This window comes from Triturus cristatus, chromosome 6, assembly GCF_964204655.1.
Source record: "Triturus cristatus chromosome 6, aTriCri1.1, whole genome shotgun sequence".
Lineage (NCBI taxonomy): Eukaryota > Metazoa > Chordata > Amphibia > Caudata > Salamandridae > Triturus > Triturus cristatus.
Genome location: NC_140589.1, coordinates 284733567 through 284755245, shown reverse-complemented (window position 1 = coordinate 284755245; position 21679 = coordinate 284733567). Strand labels below are relative to the sequence as shown.

General features: G+C 42.4%; 1 protein-coding gene across 1 annotated transcript in view; it reads left to right on the top strand.

Annotated features, from left to right (window-relative positions):
- Positions 1–17919, top strand: part of VSNL1 (visinin like 1) — a 400886-nt gene extending 382967 nt beyond the window's left edge. The window contains exon 4 of the mRNA XM_085610647.1: positions 17504–17919. Coding sequence (XP_085466773.1) covers positions 17504–17701 — 198 coding nt within the window. The 3' untranslated portion in view covers positions 17702–17919. The remainder of the gene's footprint in view (positions 1–17503) is intronic.
- The last annotated feature ends 3760 nt before the right edge of the window (positions 17920–21679 follow it).

Below are 21679 nucleotides of genomic sequence, written 5' to 3'. Positions count from 1 at the left end.
GGCAGTAAAAGAGGCGCAGTTACTGCCAACCTTGCTTCTCGCAATCAACGACTATAAGTACAAAGTGTGTGTTTACGCACTGCTTGCAGGTTTTCAAAAGCACATAAATCAAAAGGCATTGTCATTTACAAAGCCAATAGCTCAAAATCTCGCAAATGCACGACCTATTGCATTGTAAATGTTTGTTGAGCCATTGGAAGGCAGGGACCGTGACGCCTGGCCGTGCCTTTCAAAAGCAGGAGGGAGGAGGTGGAGGCAGCTGCAACCAAAACAGACGTCGGTCTGAATGCCCAGCGAATGTGGCAAGATAAGAGCAATATTTACAGCCCTGTTTACAACAGAGCCCTGTAAACCACAAGTCCTTGACTCAAGTGCTCCAACTTAAAGAAAGAAATTGTGATTAACAAAACATGTAAGCCCTTGAAAATGGGCGGAGATTTTAAAGCCCATATCCTGAACACAGCATGTCTGCCTAGGCGAGACCTAAAGACGAGACCTTCAGAAAGTGGAAAGATCCTGAAGTTAAAAATTAAAATGAGGAGTAGAGTAAATGGAAAACTATTGCTGTTCCTGCCAGGGTCCACTCACTGGGTACAGCTCTAAGCCCCAAACCCACTCTCCCAGTTGCTGTATTGGCCCCTGTGAGCCCACCACCACAATATTCTAACCCCCTGTCGCACCTTCCTGCACCATGCATTGTCCTGCGCTCTGCCGCTCTTTGCCCTGCTGCTGCCCTCTATGGCACCTCTGTCTCTTCATGAACGCAGGGGGTGATCTTCTTATCAACCATTTTCTGCTCCAGCATACCCCTTCTAAGAATGCCTATGTTAATTAGCATAGATAGTCGGAGGAGACACTTTTGCAAGGCCATGCCTAGTCGGGAGAAATCGAACAAATTCAGCTGCTTTCAAGAAGGTGAACTTTTTTTGGTTTTGCCTAACTGTGCATGGGTAATATAAAAACAGCTTAATGCCAGTCAGTATTTAGACCTGCTTCCCACTAAAAGGTAGAAAGTCCCCGTTTGGTTGCTATTTCTGTCAGCTGTACAAGGCTCACAGTTTCCAGGAAACCGTGGGCCTAATTTATGAAGCCCTTATGCCGCCGTTGTGTCACTTTTTGTGACCATGCGGTGGCATAAAAAATGCACCACACTGCGCTATATTTACAAAGTGACGCATCTAGGCAGATGCGTCACTTTGTAAACCCCTGAGCTACATTATATCTACTACAGCTATAACACAGAAAAGCCTCGTAGAAGTGACGCCCTTGAAGTTTATGAGATTTAACTGTGTCACTTCTACGCCGTCACTGCATCAAATCTTACGCCTGCTTCAAGCAGGCGTAAGGGATGACGCAGGCTTTTTCACATTGAGCTTGTTTCCAGACATACTCCAGCAGTGTGCCATTTTTGCGCCAACAGATACGTCAGGTTTCCTGGCGTATCTGTATATCCTTGTGACATGGAGCCCCGTACAGTAAATGTGGCGCATCCCTGGTGTCGCAAGGATGGCGCACTGAAAAGTGTTGCATTGCTGTTTCACCCCGGCGATGCGACACTTTTCATAAATAAGGCCCTGTCTATTTATTAAAGTTCACATTGTTTTCTAGTTCTTAATCCCATGTGTTCAGATGCCTCTTGAGCAAGTGACTGAAATCTAAAGGCTTTATAATTACTGTATGTCATGCAGGGTTTATGTTTCTCTGACATTTAATAGGATACCCCATATTGTTTTATCAGGGTAATTCCTGATGACTTTATCTTGTATCTGCATAAACTAACTTTCCCTTTGTGTGTGATTGAATATCATTAGTATGAACTCTCCAGACCTCTGCTCTGTGCTGTATATTGCAATGCTTACAGATATGAACCAGATAACAGTCTATTGTGACATAATATGGCCCTTGAATTCATGTAGCAGGATTTTATCTGTGAAGTGGCTCCGGTTTGCGGACGCACAGATCAGGCTACCAGCTCAGATTGCAAAGGCCACAATGTTTTGTTATTATACAGAGCAGGCTGTCCCCAGTTTGGCTCTAGAAGTGCAGGAAGGCAGTTCATTCTTCCCCTGGGTGTCCCTTAATTGCCAAGCAAAATGAAAAGCGTGTGACTACTTCAAAAACTGTCTTTTTAAGGTGTGCAGCATAGCAGTTGCATTTTTCATGCAGTAATAGGTTCCCTAACAATAGAATGGATTGTGAATATTTCAGCACTCCCCTGATACCTCACACATTCTTTGAGGTTTTTGTGAGCCCAGAAAAGTTGGAGGGCAAATACGTGTATTGAAATTTAATCACCTCAATGCAGGGAACTGCATACATGGAATTTTGTGCCTGGCAATCAGAGCTCCTGTCTCACTCATTCCATCATGACCATGTATGGAGGGGGATGTAAAGGCATTATTGCCCCTATAAAGCCATGCTTAGGATAACAGCCAATGAGAAACATTACAAAAATACTTAGATTTCATGTGTTACATCGAAGATAGAAATATTGCCTCTGGTGAATGGCTGTGAATACCGGTGCCTTCTGAGTGCAATTTAATAACAATTAGTGGTGGCAAGGAAACAGGGGAGGAACCAGAAAATAAAATACCTTCACAATTGATGTTATCATGCCAGGGTGCTGCCACCCTATGCCAGGGTACTATCAATGTTTGTATGAGAGTTGCAGAAATATGCCAGACTGCTTCCAAATGTACAATGTTTTAAACAATATGAGGTTCAATGTGCCACCCTGCCATCGGCACTGATCTAATGGCCCTAAGGTATAAGCAATGTGCCAGTCTTTCAGTTTTCACATTGCTATGCAAGCTTCCACATTGGCATGTTAGTTGCACATTGCCCCAGGTAAACTCACATTGAAATATTGGTTCTGCATCGCACTTAAATGTATTTGCTAACATATGGTCCTCGGGATATTCAACTTCCACTCAGTGCAGCAATTGTGGTTTTAAATCTAAAGACATCGACCAATTTTAGATCGAGCTTTCGAGACCTGTTGTATATACTTTGTATATACTTCTTTGTGGGCTTACAGGCCGCCCACTGCTTTTCATTTGTTTGTGTCAGTGTCCCTTAAAAATCTTTGCTTCCAAGTGGTTAACCTTTCCTATTTGTCCCTCCTTTTCATCAGTTGGTCACTCCCACAGAGCAGCGCCCCAGTACTTGTACTCTTCCACTTGTCCCATTGTAGCATTTGTTTAGGGACTACTTTCTCTTTCTGTAAGACCATTTGACACAAGCACTAGATGATTTCAGTCGCTCTGAGTTCTGTTTCTGTAAACAGGGCTGTAAATCATGTTTTTATCTTGTTACATTGCTATGCATTCAAAGGCAGAGGCTGTTTTCCGAGGGTGCCTGTTTCAACCCCCCTGACGCCTCTGCGTTCAAGCACCCAAGCTGCTCCTGCTGCAAGTGCTGTGCAGTCTGCCTGCAGGGACATGCAGTTCCTCATTACTCACAGGAGACAGCTGCTCGCAAGCAGAGTGCACTGAAAATGCAGGTACTGCAGTATTTGTCCCAGCAAAGGCAAAGTGGACTGTGACATAGTCATTAGTCCTTTCTGGGGCTTGCTTAGATCCCAGATTTGGCTCAACAAAACTGTAGAAGCTCATTTGGGTCACCCTCTATTCCAGCACTGAGGCTGCATCAGTCCCACCATAATCCGAATTTGTGACTTGCAGGCACCTTACTGGTTTCTGAAGCAGATGCATTAGCCCTTGAGCTAAGTTACCTGCTTAGGCAGTCAGTGCAGTGCAATACATCAGTCATGATTTCGCAGAATTCTGGAGCACGATTCCATGTGATGTAGTCTGTAGGGACCACATGCCCCATCGTGTCCAGCATTGACTTACTTCCATGCTGACGTCCCCGGCTGCCTGCAGTGGTGTTTGTTTTCTTCAGCACAGCTCTTTCATTTGGGGATGTCTAAGGTCAGGGTGACCCTGGCACCGCAACAGGTCTGTGTTTTGTCAGATAAGTAAGTATGCGAAGAGCAAAGCGAATCCTTTCTTAGCAGTTTTTCTTCTGCACAAGTTTGATATTAGTCACAACTCAAGTGGGATGTCTCGCTGAATTACTGCTCATCCCAGTGGCAAATCCTAAGGTCGCGAAATATCTATTTTGTTTTACAAAATAACAATTATAGTGGCCCTGTCTGTAGAATGAACTAATTCTCAGCTTTTCATTGAAATCACCAGGGCTTTAAAGCAGGTGTGCTCCAGCCTGGGGAAGTAAATCAAGCAGGTTTACACCTTCTTATTAAGAAGTCGTGAGGGCTGTAACAGAGCTACTCACATCAGGCTTGTGCCTTTGGGAAGCTAGTTGGACTGGGAGAGAGTCACATGTTGAACAATGCCTATGAAACAGTAGGAGGCAGTGCATCACTTTTCAGGTTTAGAACCCCCCCCCCTAAAAAATAAAACTGGGAGAGCTGGGGCAGAGATGTCAGCTGCCAACCTCTGGAAAGCCAGGAGGGCTAAGGAATGCCAGTGTTATTCCAAGTTCCAAGTTCCGACCACATAAAGGCTATTAGAGCTATGGTAAAGTAGGCAACCTGTGAGGCTTTCACATCTTGGAAAGTCAATGGGCTTAGGGCATTGCCAGATGATGTGACTGATACAGTCCCACCCTACTTGCTTTTTGAAGCACCAGTATCTTAGGAAACAACACTGCCGCCCCATCTGCTTCTAGTGTCCAGCTTGCTTTGCTGTGGTGTGCTAAGAGAAATGTTCTGCCCTCTTGGCATTTTCCTGTGTTCCTTGATTCCTCACTGCGCCTGCCAGCCCGCACACTATCACATGTCCCCCTTCTCAGAGAGGAAGCTGCCTCCAAGCATCAGTGCTCTAGCTGGATTCCTAGAGCGGGTGTTTGGTTTATACCCCCAACCCAGAGGACCAAAGCCTTTTATTCCTTTGAATTACCATTGACTGCTGTTAAACCATTACCTAGACGTAGGCAGTGGCTTGGTTACTTGGTACTACTACAAAACACAGTCTAGCCCTTTGTTGCCCAAAAGCATTTGATCATTAAAGGTTGGGGTTGCCAGCTGCTGTACATGCTTTCCAGAAGTCCAGTTTGTTTGGGTCTGCTGCAGGCAGCAGAGCTGGAACCATGAGCACTGGGGTGTTCCATCACCCAGTACACAGCAATACTTGAAAGTTGTGGATACAGGCCTGTTTCGTGGTTTAAAGCCACCACTGCATTTTAAATAGGTTTTGATGCTTTTTATTTGCTGATTTTTCTAAGATTCTAATCAATGTGATAGTTTAGTTTTTAATGCTTTAGGGTTGTGGGTATTTGATATGTCATGGTTTACGTGCCTCTGTTATATCTTGTTTAACTAAAACTCATTTTGTATTCGTTATCACGGATGAAAGCACTTTTAGATATATAAGTTCAGACTACCAGTTGTACAAACAAAACACTTTAATAAGTACTTCTCAATGCAGTGCTATAATGTGCCTATAAGTATCAAAGCTTCTTTGTTAAAGAAATATACCTTTTTGAATTTTGAGGGAACTTTATCATATTTTCATTAAATAGCACGTAAGCCCATCCTTGAAGTAACAGTAGATGTTGTAGCACCCAGGTTTATGTGCTGCCTGGCTAAATACTCATAAGGTCCCAAAGGCGTGACCTATTGGCTATGCCAATAGTTGTTTGTATTTTTGCCCCGTTACATTGGTCCCAGGCCCAAATGGATATGGCAATGCCTTAACTTGGGCCTAAGAAGATATTCCACTGCCCATAGGATCCTTACTTCAGCCACCCCAAGGAGTGCTGTGTTCTCTGTTAACAAATAATTGTTTTCAGCAAGGATCAAACGTTCCAGATTCTCCTAAACCTGTTGCTGCTGTACCTTATGCACTTTATCTGTAATTACTGGGTCATTGTCTTTTCCCATGGCACTCTTATGATTATGATTGTATGTTACAGTTGCTTACTGAGTAAGACTATTCTTAAGGAGCCCTGGTTTACTAACAGTAATTAATTGCTCCCAGCAGAATTTATATGTCTCAAAACCTCCCAAATACATCATGTTATATTTGTATGCACTTTACTTGGCCATAAATGTTTTGCTGCTCTACCTTACGCACTTCATCTGTGTCTTCTGGGTCATTGGCCTTTGCCATTGCACTTAATGTTCAGAATTCTATGTACCAGTTGCCTATTAAGTGAGCAAGGTTTTTCTTGGGGAGCCTAGGTTTTCGAATAGTAAATAAAACCTTTTAGCAAGATTTACATTCCCCTATGGACCTAAATTGTGTTGTGTTACTCTAGCATGTATCTTACTCGCCTTACTTGGGTCTTTATTTTTGCTTTTTAGTCTTAGTGATTATGATTATGTCAACCAGCTTTTTGCCAATTGTTAATCTTCAAGGCTCCAAATGTTGAATATTGTTTACTTCTGACATTTCCCACATGGTGCTTTCATTACTTTAGGATGTGTCCCACATTGCTTGGGTTCTAGAGAATCAGAAATCTGCATTCTTATATGGCAACAACATCTTGCTGCTAATACATTTTTCTGTACTGTATTCTTAACGCCCAGACATGGAATGTATTTTATTATACGTTTTAAAGACTGTAGATTATGTATTTTAACTATGTACTTTTATGTCTGAATGGTTGAAATAAAGTTTATTACTACTACTTCTAGAAAAATCAATACCAGCATTATTCAGTCTGTGTCTAGATCCTAAAAAGTGTCTGACGTAATGATAATAGGCAGTCCATGTGGTTTCTTTATGAAGATTTATTCCAAGTAAGATGTTATACAGAAGAGCCCCACCAGGAGCAGCCTCCCTGCTGCTCGGCCCTTACTCCAACTGACACTCTCTCTCATCCAACATTCCATAACCAGTTCTCACACCAACATTCCACTCCACAGACACACAGGCTGATCAGCAGGTACAACACATCTCCCTTTCTTAATATCAATACAAAACAACAGCAAAAGAATAACAATAAAATAGATGCATGTACAAGATGGCAATAATAACTACATGAAGGAAAGGGGCAACATGCAATACATTTAGATGGCGAAATACATGTATAAAAAATAGCAAAAAGAGAAATAATTGGAAGAAGTTGATGATTACGCAATCCAGCAATTATAACACTCACCACTTCTCCCTTTCTCATACAAACAAAACAAAATCCACGCTCCCTTAAAACCAAGCCAAAGCAACACAAACGCTACCACGCCACCATGACTCCAACAAAACCCCAAAAACCAAACAAGCAGGCTGGCCAGGCCAACAAGCGGTAAGAAGGGTCCAGGCTAAAAGGCGCAACAGGAAACATCACCTAGATAACAGGAAATCAAGTTCCAAATGAAAAGCAAGCATACAATCCAACCAAATAAAAATTGGGTTGTGAGGTGTGGAAAGGGGACTCCACACTGAACCTGAAGAAAAGCAATCAGTAACTCCACCCAAACCGAAGGTTGGGTTGTGAGGTGTGGAAAAAGGACTCCACACTGAACCTGAAGAAAAGCAATCAGTAACTCTAGCCAAACCGAAGGTTGGGTTGTGAGGTGTGGGAAATACACTCCACACAGAACACGTGTACAATGCACTCTTAAAGCAGAAAAAGAAAACGTAATGTGGGTTCAGACCGCAATGGGTAGTGAATAATCATCCTCAACCCAAAACCACGTAAAAGTGGGAATCAACAACACACTAACATACCAATCATCACTTGTATCATTACCTCTGAAAAATAAGCATAAAGCACAGTAAAATATCAACCATGAAACAGGAACATTTTAGAAAGTACCAGCACAAAGCAACGTAGAACATCCTACCTCAACCCTGAAGGTAGGGTGCGGAAGAAGTGTAAGAATAAAGCACAGCATCAAAACAGTAATAAAATATTTAAAAGAACATTCACTCTACGAAATGTGCACTACAAGCAGTGGTATTCAGCAAGAAACCCACAACTACGTAACAGTAGGAAACAGCAAGACAATCCAGCACTAACTTGCACTCATATGCAAACCATGCCAGGAAACATACATCCAAGTACCTTAGGTAAGCAATAATAAAGCATTAAGACATTAGAACATAAGTAAGCATAGTACATCAACATTTCTGTGGCATAGGACATAAGGTCTCAGTACACTCTGGAACACTGGTGAGCAAACTCTCACGCGAATAAATTACAGTCCCAAACACAGAAGGTAAGATGCAGTGATAAGTGAAGTACACATTACTATTAAAAAAATAGATATAAGTTCCATGAAACAGATGTAGCTCCGTACAAACTGCGTGACTTGCTAAGTGTGTCCAGCACGCACCAGATTGCTAACACGGGTGCGCAGACACAAAAAATCCAAGAAAATCCAAGAATCCATATTGGCTTCAAAACAAGGCAAGTTGCTTAAATACATGTGGCAGGAAAACAGAAAACACAGCAGTACCATTCATTTGAAGATTACCCATTTTCAAATGAAGTGTTGCCAGAACGAAGTTTGTCAGAAATCTTTGAAAACGTTGCTCCCAGAACACAAATGAATAGGCAGACCAAGTGAAGAGCATCACGCAGGAGAAAAAAAACATGGTTGGCATAACGTGGTTGGCAGTGGAAAGGCAGAAACACAATAGAAAACATTGCAGCAATGGTAGAATGACGTTGCCAAGCCCAAGATGGCGGCACGTTTGCTGACGCTGAACAGAATGGCTCAAGGCATGTCTGTGTAGCGGTGCATGCAGGCATTCCTCGGCAGCGGTAAAGACGTCATAAGGGATTCTGTTGCTGCGCGCGGCACTAAAATGACGGTAAGGTGCCCGAGCAGAAATTTAAATGAATACACAGCGTAACTGTCACCACTTGCCTTTAGGTAGATAAGACACTGCAGCACAGTAAAATAAAAATAAAAACACAAATGCCAAATGCCATTAATAGGAACGGCTCGCAGATTCCCAAAAGTACACGAGTGGTCCATGTACACTCCGCTTAAGTTGGCAATGCATGGGTCAGAGCCAAACCAAACAAATGTACTTGAGGCACAAGCAAGAACCGAGGATCCAAGACAGTAGCATTCTCGCAAAGCAATAGGGCAAAGTGGCACTCTGTAAAGGCAACAGGGAAGGAGCTTCTTGTTCCACGGTAGCAGGGTAGATAGTTGGAAAATCATTTCACTTGAGATGTCTTCCAGAGAAGTAGAGGAGGCAGGCAGCAAGGATGACAGGCAAAGTGGTAGCATGGCAAACAGGCAGCAGGGACTGGTCACTAATGTGGGAATTTGTACGCAGCATGGCAGGCAGGGAGTACTTTTCTAAAGTAGTATAACAGGCAGTAAGGCAGGAAAAGTTACTCCAAAGCAGGAGGGCAGCAGAAGAAGGCACTATCCCAAAATGTAGCATGACACGAAAACAAGGAACAGCTCCCCTAAGGAAGCAGGACAGGCAGGCAGCAGAAGGCGGCAGGAAGACATGCTCTCCTGGGGAACTGCACTTTGAAGACACTGTCCTGAAGTGGCAGGATGGGGACGGCTGTCCCAAAGGAGGTGGAGGGAAGTAGAGCAGGAACTGGAACATTATATTTGAAACTGGCACCGTTGGGTTATGGGCGACCGATGGGATGGTCACTGGTGGGGCTCTGGGTGCCATATTTATCAAGTTCCTCTTCAATTTCTTTAATTTCAAAGCACTTACTTCAAGCTTGACAGGTTTCAGTTCAGTAAGGTGGCACTCGTAGATTCTTCCTTCACAAATCGTCGCCAAAATATGATGTAATGATGATAGGCAGTCAATGTGGTTTCTTTATGAAGATTTATTCCAAGTAAGATGTTATACAGAAGGGCCCCGCCAGGAGCAGCCTCCCTGCTGCTCGGCCCTTACTCCAACTGACACTCTCCCTCATCCAACATTCCATAACCAGCTCTCACACCAACATTCCACTCCACAGACACACAGGCTGATCAGCAGGTACAACAGTGTCGTACTGGGAAGAAAATAGGCCCAGTCACCAAAACAAAAGAGGGTCCCCCTAGCAAATCATTTAGCTGAAAATGTGACCCACATTTGGAAATATAGTTTTAAACGTGTAAAGACATGCTGTATTATTTTCCAATGCATTGGACACTGTATTAATTTCTGCTTGCTGTAGGCAAGGGCTGTGATAAAATCAGGGAAATCAACAGTAAACACCAGCCCGCCAGACTATAAAACAGACCTGCATCATCCAAAACAAGCATTGGCAAAGCCAATAGGTCTCGCCTATGTGACAGCTATTGGCTTTGGCAGTGTCTTTTAGCCATATTGATGTTCAGCATGGCTAAATGTTAGTGACCTGGAACAGAGGAGAGTGGTATAGAGTGGATTGGTGTAGTGTGGCTTGGAGTGGAGCAGCGTGGCATGGTGAAGAGTAGCATGGAATATAGTGCAGTGGCGTGGAGTGGTGTAGAGAGGAGTGGTGTATAGTTGAGTGGCATAGAGTAGAATGGCATAGAGTTACGTGAAGTAGAGTGGCATAGTGTGGAATAGAAAGGCATTGAGTAGAGTGGCATAGAGTACAGTGTTGTGAATTGACATAGAGTGGAGTGGCATACAGTAGAATGGCGTAGAGTCGCATTCAGTGGAGTGGTGTAGAGTAGAGTGGAGGGGTGTACAGTGGTGTGGCGGCATAGAGTGCATAAAGTAGAGTGACGCAGTGTTGAGTGGTGTAGAGTAGATTGGTATAGAGTGGAGTGACATGGAGTGAAGTTGCATAGAGTGGCGTTGCATAGAGTGGAGTGGTATAGAGTGGGGTGGACTGGAGTAGAGTAGCGTAGAGTGGCGTGGTGTGGTGTGGAGCGTAGTGGTGTACAGTGGTGTGGTGTAGCGTGGAATTGAGTTGAGTGGTGTAGAGTGGAGTGGAGTGCCATAGAGTGTCATAAGATAGAGTAGTATAGAGTCGAGCACCGCTGAATGGCATTGTGTGGAGTAGAGTAGAGTGAAGTAGCATGGTATAGAGTAGAATGGTGTGTAGTAGAGTGGTATAGAGTGCTGTAGAGTGACATTGTGTTGAGTGGAATGGCGCAGAGTAGAGTGGCATAGAGCAGAATGGAGTAGAGTGGAGTGGCGTAGAGGGAAGTAGAGTGGCATAATGTGGCATAGAGTTGCACAGAGATGAGTGACGTTGAGTAGATTGGTATAGAGTAGAGGGACATAGAGTAGAGTGCCGATGAAGTGGAGAAGAGTGGTGTGAAGTAGAGTGGCCTTGAGTGAAGTGGTGTAGAGTGGAGTGGCATAAAGAAGAGTGGCATAGAATATAGCAGTGAGTGGCATAGATTAGGGTGGCAGAAAGTAGAGTGGCTTGGAGAGACATAGAGGGGAGTGATGTAGAGTAGAGTGGCATAAAGTGGGGTGGGCCGAAGTGTAGTAGTGTGGTGTAGAGTGCTGAGTCGAGTAGAGTGGAGTGGCGTACACTGGAATACGGCAGAGTGGGGTAGAGTAGAGGGGCATAGAGTGCAGTGGGGCAGAGTGGATAAGCTGGGTGTGGACTACAGTGTCGTAGAGTAGAGAGGCACAGAGTATAGTAGAGAGGGGTAGAGTGGCATAGGGTGGAATGATGTGGCTAGATTAGAGTGGCATGGAGTAGAGTGGAGTAGAGTAGAGAGGCATAGAGTACAGTGGATGTAAGTAAAGCATCAATAGAGATGGAGCAAGGGTGAAAGCAACATAAATAAGAATCCATATGACGGTGCTAAAAGTTGGAAAGTATATTGCATATTTAGGAATAATACGCAAATTCATAAAACATAAAAAGAATTGTGCATTTCAAAAATACGAGTAAGCACACTTGCTTGGCCCATGCTCCAGGGAGGAGCAAACACAAGAAAGGGAGGGAAGCTTATGGGAGCTCAGAAATCAAAAGATTGTAAATAAGCGTGACAACAAAAACAACTAAAGGTATGCTCTGAGTGGGTTGTAAGCCTACTAAATTGTAAAGAATAAGTCTTACAGCATAGTGAATGCGCTGTGCATGCTAGACCTAAACACAGCCCACATACTAACCTGTCAGACCAGTACTTCTGTCACTTCCAGTCCAACTCCGAACCTTCAGTCATCATTGTTTTCCACATGGGTGCTTTGAACAGAGTATACCCAGGCCGAGTACAGAGTCATCACGAAAAAATGTTTCAAGACAGAAGGGATCGCCATAGGCTCATGTTGTAGGAAGTAAGAGTTGCAGTCAACAAATTAATCATCATGAGTAATTAATTGGTTCATAGCGAGCATGATTAGTACTTCACTCAATTTGATATGTAGAAAGAAAGATGTGGCTATAGGTTAATTATCTCCAGGCGCTCAGCAGCAGAAACAGGTGTCTTGTGGGGAAGGCAAGACATACAGCTTATGGAAAAATAGTTGGTTTCTTTATGAAAGTTTGTAAAAAGGTGATAGTATGTGTGAGTGAGTTTGGATGCACAGCCAGAGAAACATTCGTTTAAAGTAAATTTCTTATAACAACTTGGGGTTATGATACTCGAAAGACAAAGCTGAAAGGTTAGTGAGTACCAAGCAAACACAAGGAGATGATGGACAGAGTGCTGAAACTTTTCAGACACTCACCCCCAGTCACATATCTGGGTTGAAACCATCATCGTTCTTTAGCTCACTTTGCCACCCCAGTTTCAACGCAGCCATATGCAAATCAGTCTTAACCCTGTTCCTCATGGGACCAGTACAGCCCAAACTATCAAGCCAGGTCTTCTCTGGACCAGAAACAAGTAGCCTAGGACCGGTTTTGGGGTAACACCCCTCATCAGCCAGGCAAGCTTGAATCCAGTGGCAAAGTGAGCAAGGGACTCACGTCTGGACATACCCTGCGAACAAAGCAAACACAAGTAGATGATAGACGGAACGCTGAAACTTTTCAGACACTCATCTCTAGTCACAGATCTGTGTTGAATCCATCATCATTCTTTAGGTCACTTTGTCACCCAAGTTCAGACCCAGCCTTACGCAAATAAGTCTTGACCCTGGTCATCGTGGAACAGTCCAGCCCAAACTAGTTAATGAGTACCTCCAGTTGTCTGGTTCTTAGCTAGCTTGCGGTCCGAGTGTATACACTTGCGAACAATACTTGCAGTTCAGTAGATGGCTTTACTTTTAATAGAAACCGAATTCAATGAATGTAGGACTGCAGTAATATAGTAGTAACATCCAGCCTAGAATATCAGGTAGGCTGCTGCCTGCAGGCAAGCTTTGACAGGAATCGGATCAATTTAAGGAATACCAGATGGTACGTACCAGAGCTTGAATTATTACCTTAATATCTTGTTGTGGAACACAAAGTTTGATCCCCCTGTTAAGTCTGAGCTGATGGGTCACATTTCTAGAAATGACTCTTATTTGTTTATGAAGATTATGCCTGTTGTCAAGAATGAAGCCCAGTGATTTGGCACTCTAATTGTGAAATTCAGTCATTTTGGAATTGAGGAAGGGAATTGTGTGGTGAGATGAATAGGAACTCAGCTGTGTTGGATTTACATTTGAGGTGGCAAGCTGTCATCCAAGACTTTATATTACCAAGAGTCAAAGTCAATAGGAAGATATTATTATGAGAGCGAACCACCACCTAGAGCTGAACATATTGATGATAAGATAGGCCATATTCCTTTATGATGTCACACAGACACATTTTTGTAGGAGGGAAAATACAACTTTAGACAATCTGCAAACATTCCTGGTGAAAGAGAGAGATTAAGCTGGTTCACCTGTTGAAGGACAATGTCAGCAGTTATCTCTTTGGCTAACTTTGTTGTACTGGATCTTTAAAGTGATCAGTGGGTTTGTGTTTGGAAATCATGCTGAGGAGTTCAGTCTGGGAGATTTCTTTGAAGTAGTTAAGTGACTTTCTGCACAAAAGAGATGAGAATAATGTTATTGACATTAAGGGCCCACTTCAGTCTTTCTATTTTTTGCATCAAAGAAACAGTCAAATTCTTTAAATTTTTATCAGTATCAACTAAGCTGCTTAAACTATATCAAAGAGCTTCTTTAGTCTCTTCTAGCCTTTTTTCAAAATTTGATAGACGGGCATTTTCCTTCAAAACTGTTTTTTGTAATATCATCTGAGTAAACATAGTTGTTCCAAATTAGATCTGGATACGTTTTGTCGCTCCAAGTGTTTAGTCAATCTGAGGAGTTATTTTCTTAATTGAGTTCCTTGGTACACAAAGAAACCACACTGTTGCTCTTTGTTCTTTAATCCTTGAATACAGGAAAGTGGTTTGGAATCCTTACCAAGGTGTCACAGAAGTTGTTGGTCATTTAATTAACATCTTAATTATTCTTAGGATAAGGGAGAGGATGAAAATACATGGAGTAAATCCTTGTTGCTGATATGTTTGTTAACTCTAGCCAGATTTTTAGGCCATTTGTGTTCGCTACAAGTTAACATTTTGAAGAAGGACAAGTGTAAGTAAATTTGAAGATGATCAGACCAATCAAATGGAAGAAGGTCATTTACTCTTAGAAAGTTAATTTTGCAGGGATCAAGTCCACGTTAAAAACGTTTAAATGGGTGGTGTTGGAAATTGAATTAATGGTTGAGGAGGATATTACCCTATTCAAGGAGAACCCAGAATTCCTGTCGCCACTGGGAAGTCACATGCAACCCCAAATGAACCTCAGCTTAACCCTCTGGTAGCTTGGAACAGAGCAGTCAGGCTTAACTTTAGAGGCAATTTCTAATGTATTTATGCAGCACTCCAAACAGTAATAAAGTGAAAACACAACACAAGAAAAGTTCCATACTAATTGCGAAAAGTAGAGCATAATTTAATAAATTATTTGAGACCAAAACGTCAAAAATTCAATTGGTAGAATCAAAGATATGCAATTTTAAAGATTTAAGTGAAAATAGCACCTAAAAGAACAAAGCGCCAATTGTGGTTTTCTGACTGCTCCAGACTGGGACAAAGTTACAAGTTCAGGCTGACTGCGATGGCGCGCAGGACGAGTATAGGGACCAAATTAGTCCTGCTGAACAAAGTACGTGAAATCACGTTGTGCAGCGTTGTGAGATCCCATGTGGAGTATTCTTTGCACAGAGGCAGTCCCGATGGGCTGAGATGCAAGTTCCCTGATCGAGGCCGCATCACAAAGAGGAGCTGCAGGGCTGCGATGCAAGGTACTGCGTTGAGAATGCGTCGTACAGAGGTGGTTCCGAGAAGCTGCAGGGCTGCGATATGAGGTCCTGTGTTGAGGAGCCGTCGCACAGTGGCGGTTCCAAAAAGCCGAGGGATCCTGCATAGGGGATGCGTTGCGCAGCGGTGGTTCTGATACGGAGCTTCGAGGTGATTTGTCACACTGCATCGGTTCTGCTTGGAACACAGTTGGGCTGGCAGAGCACTTCAGGCCCACTTCCAGGGCTCCAGATATAGGTTGGCTCTACTCAGGGTGACAGCTAACAAAGTCCTGGTGATTTTTCTGTTTGGATGGAATTTTTATTAAACCATTCCTTTCTTTGCAATTGTTTATATTTACCCAAAAGATTTTAGTTGCATGAGAAGTGAAGAGACACACATTTTTCATTGGTTGTAAAATCAATCTTTCCATTACGGAGATCTTAATTCAGTCTTACTCACCCATCCTGCTACTTTGCACGGTCCTTGTCTTATGTGTAAGGCATATACACCCCAGTGCTTATTTTGTAAGACAGAAAATATGTCAAGAGTCATCACCTCAGATGTAAATCTAATAAAACTGAGATTCATTATTTCAAAGTATTAACAACTTATTTGCTTGCTTGCATGCAATGCAAATCAATGAATATGTGTATCGGCCCAATGTTTTTTGTGGCAGACTGTTCCTTCTTCAGGAGACTAGTTTAAACTAATAGAGGCCGTTTCAGTCTGAACACCCCCTGGACCCCAGTTTATCAATGGCAGCTACCAGTGGTCTCCCCAATCCTCTGTCAGTGGGTTAAACTCACTTTTTTTGTCACAATTTAAATGCTGGACAAAACCACCATGTTTCCTTCTTTTCTCACCTTTACCCATACCAAGGCAAGGAGTCATGCGGGGGGTGTGGCTTGCATTAGTGCAGCAGATACAGTGGTGGTACAGGGAAGTGGGGTAAGCAGTGAAGAGTACCCAGAACAAAGACAGTATTTTACTTATCCAGCAGGATAGAGGTGTCCAGGTTCCTAGCTTGCACAAGAGTCCATGGCAGCCTTGCTACAGCATTTGGTCACTCTAATCCTTGAGGTCGACATCTAACCTGCATTCCTGCATTCATGCCATTTCATCACCCTGAACACGGGCACAGCTTTTACAAATGCTGGTGATATTTTCAGTTCTGAATGGGAGTCTTGTAAATTAGCCTGGGGATCAGTTCTCTTTCACAGGATGTGTGGTTATTCTGTAATCCTCTGGAGACCCCTGGTGTTGGGTGGCCATCTATGCAAGTCAGAATGTCTCAAAAAATTGTTTTTTCAGTGGGTGAGGGGGTTAAACCACTGGGAGCTAAAAACGAGACGTCCTACCATATTTAGGAACATTAATTGACATATGACAAAATGTGATGAATGTAACACAATAAAACAGACTCTATTTTCATGATTTTAAACCTATTGTGAACATATGAGTTTTATGTCACCTAAAACCAATATTCATCAGCTAGTGGCGTCTCAAGGGCAGGAGGCAGATGGGGTTTGTGCCTCAGCTGTTTATGTCCTGTCCCAAACCTGAAAGCACTGCACCTTACTACCCATATTAATTTGTCAAACTATCTTCCAATGCAAAGAAGGATTGTTAGCTTAAAATGTTTAAATCTAATTTTGTGTGTATATATATATAGATATATATATATTGAAAATTTTGCGAAGATTCGTCAACCGGCGCCAGAGTTATTGGGAATAGAATGTTGCGGATTTTCTTTCGAAAATTGGTCCTAACTATAACTACCTACTGGCGACCGTAGTAGGTAATATATATCTATATACATATATATACATTGATATATCTATATATACATATGTAGACATATATACACGCATGCAAAGTCAAATTAACACATTGTAAGCAAGTGTTTGTGTGTGTGTATCTGAATATATATATATCTCTCATTCTCTCTCTATAGAGAGATAGATAGATAGATAGATATATCTTTGGCAAAATGCCTCCTGGCGCCTAAGCGGAGGCAGCCTCTCTGAGGATCACTGCCCACGGCATACCTCCAATCACTCCTCTTACATCACAAATAAGGCTACACGCTAGCCGAAACGCGTTGAGCTTCTGTTGTTGCACAGAATAATAAACCTTGCACTCTGGGAGTATGATGGTGCTTTTCTTTCACCAGTGGAGGCAAATGATTAGATATTTATAGATGTATCTTATGTAGGTGGTCCCACCAGACCAGCTGTATCTGTCGGCCAATGTGTGACCCAGCCCCCCTTCACCCACGATTCACTTCTTGAGACGCCTCTGATCAGAGCTAATGTATTACCAGAATATTTGCCTAATGACGCTGAATCCTCACCTCTTTGTCTCTTTCTTCCCAAGGCTATCTATAAAATGGTGGGCACGGTAATAATGATGAAAATGAACGAAGACGGCCTGACGCCCGAGCAGCGGGTGGACAAGATCTTCAGCAAGATGGATAAGAACAAAGACGACCAGATCACATTGGATGAATTCAAAGAGGCTGCCAAGAGCGACCCTTCCATTGTGCTACTGCTGCAGTGTGACATTCAGAAATGAGCCCGCAAAACATGCGCGTTATGGACTGCACAGAAGTTTCAATGTTCCATTCGGTTTGCAGCTATTTCCACAAAAACAACAACAAACAAAAAAAAATGCTTGGACTACCTATAAATGGACTTGCTTCTTGTGTTTGAAACACTTGTGTGCATGAGAATGTCATTTGCTACAAAAATTTTAAAGTATATAATATATATATATATATATAAATATATATATAATAAACCTGCCGCCACGTGACGTGTGCAATGTCATTTCATGAGGACCCTAACCCCCCCCCCCCGAGCCTGCGCATCAGAAATGTGCTGCATTTAATGATAATATTTATTGTACGTTTTACTGATGCTAGCTGTGTACCTCCTATGCTGTTTAGTGACACTGAATTCCTAAGGTGATGTAACTGTGCACACTAAGCCTCGTTTTCAATTCTGCTGTAAAGTAGTGCAGGACAGCCCTGAGGGGGTGTTCCTGAGTCTGCTCCCGCATTACATGTGTGCTTGTGTCGTCGGTGAATCTTAAATGTACTTCATTTGCATGCCTTTTAGGTCTGCCTTAAATATTACCTCATTTGCATCCATTCAATCTGGAAAGTTCTGTCAGAGGAATGCATTATGAACAAACGTCGCCTGCTTAGAAGTCCCCTTGAATCATGTATATACATATATACACTAAAGTACAATTTTATTGGCAGTGTATTGATGTCTGCCTGGATTTTCAAAGCTTCCACAAAAAAAAGTTGCAATACAGTATATGTCCCAAAATAAATTATTTATAACATTTGACCTTTTTTCCCCAGACAGTTTTATTTCTCGCATACAGTTACAAAGTTGGACACATGAATTTTGCGGTGAAGACATGGCTGCGAGTTCTTCATAACGTGGTGAATTGGGCAATCACATTATTGTTCTTCGTGCTATTATTTTAAATGACACTGGTGGACCTTTTTATGAAATCTGTACTATTGAAGTTAGCTTTCTGGCTCTAGCTAGCTAGCATCAGCCAACACAGTGCATCTTATCAACACACAAATATATAATGAGACGGGGTTTAGGTTTAGACCCATTCAGCCATTATCTTGTTTTAGACAACCCTCTCCAGCCACTGCTTGATGACAGCGAGTCCTAGTTTGGTTCAGGCCATAGTAGTATTTCTCTCTCATGACTATGCTATTGGCCATTAGGTTTAATAGTCCAGCTTAAGAATGCTTCAATTGCACTGCAGTGGGGGTGCACTGTTCTTGGGAGCAGGGAGCTGTGGTTGCAAGCTGGGAGCGTGATGCTTTCCTACGGTGCAACCCAAGGTTCCAACTTATCAGTAGGGTATGAGCCCCCCCCTTTAATTTCCAGCTAATGGCACAGGGATGCTTGGGTGTCACGTGAGCAGTGAAGGGCACATCATGGGAAATGAATTGTCCCGAGCCCAACCTAACAGGCATCTACAAAAAGGATGCTTATCTCTCTGCAAGCTAATGCAATCTCAGAAACCCCATATTCTGGCTCCATATGTGAGTACTGGTAGGCACTTCAGTTTGTAAATTTCCAGCAGCAGGGTTATGGGTTTGTGCCAACTTTTGCAGATACGCTAAACAGGATAACAACCGCATGGTTGAAACGAAGGCAATAATTGGAAATACAGGTCAGAAAACTATTTATGGGCATTGAATATTACTCCTAGGTAAGAGAAATCTTTGACCTGAATAATACCATTACCATTGATGGCGATGGGTCTATCCTTGCTGCTCTGCAACCACATACCATGTAATGGGTCTTGGCGATGTTAGTGCGGGTGCCTGAGGAGTAGCCAAGAATGGTATTTAAGACTAAACACCCTACTTACAGTTTTTGTCCTTTGGGAAATCCTGATGGCTCTTGAAAGGTCAATGGACCTTTGCCACTGTTTTAGAATGGAGCTAGACTGGAGGTACAAACTATGCCTATATCGTCAATGGTCAGATTAGTAATGTTCAGTCAATGATGAAAGGTTGATGAAGGTTTCAACATCTTTATTTATCTTAAATGATTAGTATTGTTTTGTCATCTTTATTCAGATTAGTCAGTTTACAGAAATATCAATAAAAAGATTGATTAGTGACAGCATAAATCAATACTAAGTGTTCCATAAAGGAAAATTGTCACTAAGCTAGCTAAGGAGCCTAAACTACCCTCAATAGAACCCATGAAGGTTTCTTTTCTGGAAATGAGCAAGATGTAGAATATAAGAACTACCCATAAAGAGTCGCTCTGGAATCTCAGCCACATTTCCCACAGCTGCAGAAGCAACCGTCAATGATAGAGTGATCTTTACAGTAGCATTGATCAGGAAAAGGGTCTTTTGGATAATGAAAAAATAAAGACACCTTTAGCAGTAGCTGTTGGCAACAAAAGCAAAGGACCACATTCCAGTGGAAGTCGTAAGACTGAGAAGAGAGATCAGAGTCTGAGAGAGCATCTTTTAAACTAGCTAGGAACACTCATTAATATAAAATCACATAATAATGTATTGAAATTTATTAGACGTTAGCTCATTTCATCCAATGGAAACCTCTCATCCACTGGTGACATCAACTTCCAATGCTTCTTCTCTCGATTCCCACAGTAAACATTCATGCTGATATAGGGCCTCATTTATGAGGTCCCTTGCGGCACTTTTACGCTGCCGAAGTGTCACTTTTTTTAAGCTCCGGTGAAGCAATATGCTGCAGCATATTTACAAGGCCACGTGAAGCCACTTTGCATGGGTTTTCATCGCCTTGTAAATATGTGCCACTGCGTGAAAGGGGCATTCCATGGGTGTTGCCGTGGGTGTTCGCATGCAACACCCATGGAATCTGAAGCATTCTCAGGTTTACAAGGAATCATAAACCTGGGAATGCATCAGGTTCTAATGCCACCCCACAGGTGGCATTAGAGAGGTGCTACAAGGGGAAATGTTTTCATTTCTCCTCATGTTTTTCTCTTTCTATGTGTAGAAAGAAGAAATCGCTTTAATCGATTGATTTTGTGCAGAAAGGTGTACAAAACCAATCAGCCCGCAATGCAGGCACCCTTGCACCATGGCACAAGGGTGCCTGCGTTTTCGCATGGCAGAACATTGTGAGCCAGAGCAGGAGAAAAGGACAGAAATACACCGTAACTCAGAGATACGGTGCATGCATGCCCTCTTCTTGCAAGATTCCTTGCAGCGAAACCCTGCGCCAAAACCTCATAAATGAGGCCGATAGTGTAACAATAATTGCTGCCAGGACTTTGTTACATGGAGGAAAGTTCTCATGAGAACCTTCTTACCTTAGCTAAAAGATGCGCTCTATGTCCATTGTGAATACAAAGAAGTCAGATACAATGGGGCAAACTAGCAATAATATTCTGTGAAGCATTCATAAACTATATCTTAATAATTATTTATTCAAGCAGTCATAGCAAAGCTCATTGTATTAAGGTAGATGATCTAGTATGGTGTGATAAGGCTTAAGGAAACATAAGATTGTAGTCAGCACATTTTTAAGCAAGTTGCTGGTGCTAGGCAAAATGTTCTAAATAAACGTCTATTAAGCTATGAGCAAATGTCGAAATAGAAGGATATTAGGCCTAACTGAAGAGGCACATTTAAGAATGATAGCCTGGAACCAAAACAATTGCACATCATTTCGTATACACTTTAAAAAACACACGTTCCCCTATATATGAGTAAATAATATATTACTTTCAGCAGTAATAAAGTTTCTCTTATGTTATAAAGTATGCACAATTTTATATGTGTCATTTTCTAATGTCAAACATTTCTGAAGCAGTTTAAACGCATTCTAAGGTGCAATTCTAACATGGTCTGTAAGTCGAATGATCATTTTTAAAGTTATTTCCTCCATAAGTATCTAGATCCAGGTTGTCCATAAATTATACAAAGTTCCAAACCAGGGTACAAAGCCATTACTTGAGCGGGAGAGAAGAACTGCATCGTCTATGTAGAGTAACGTGGGCACAG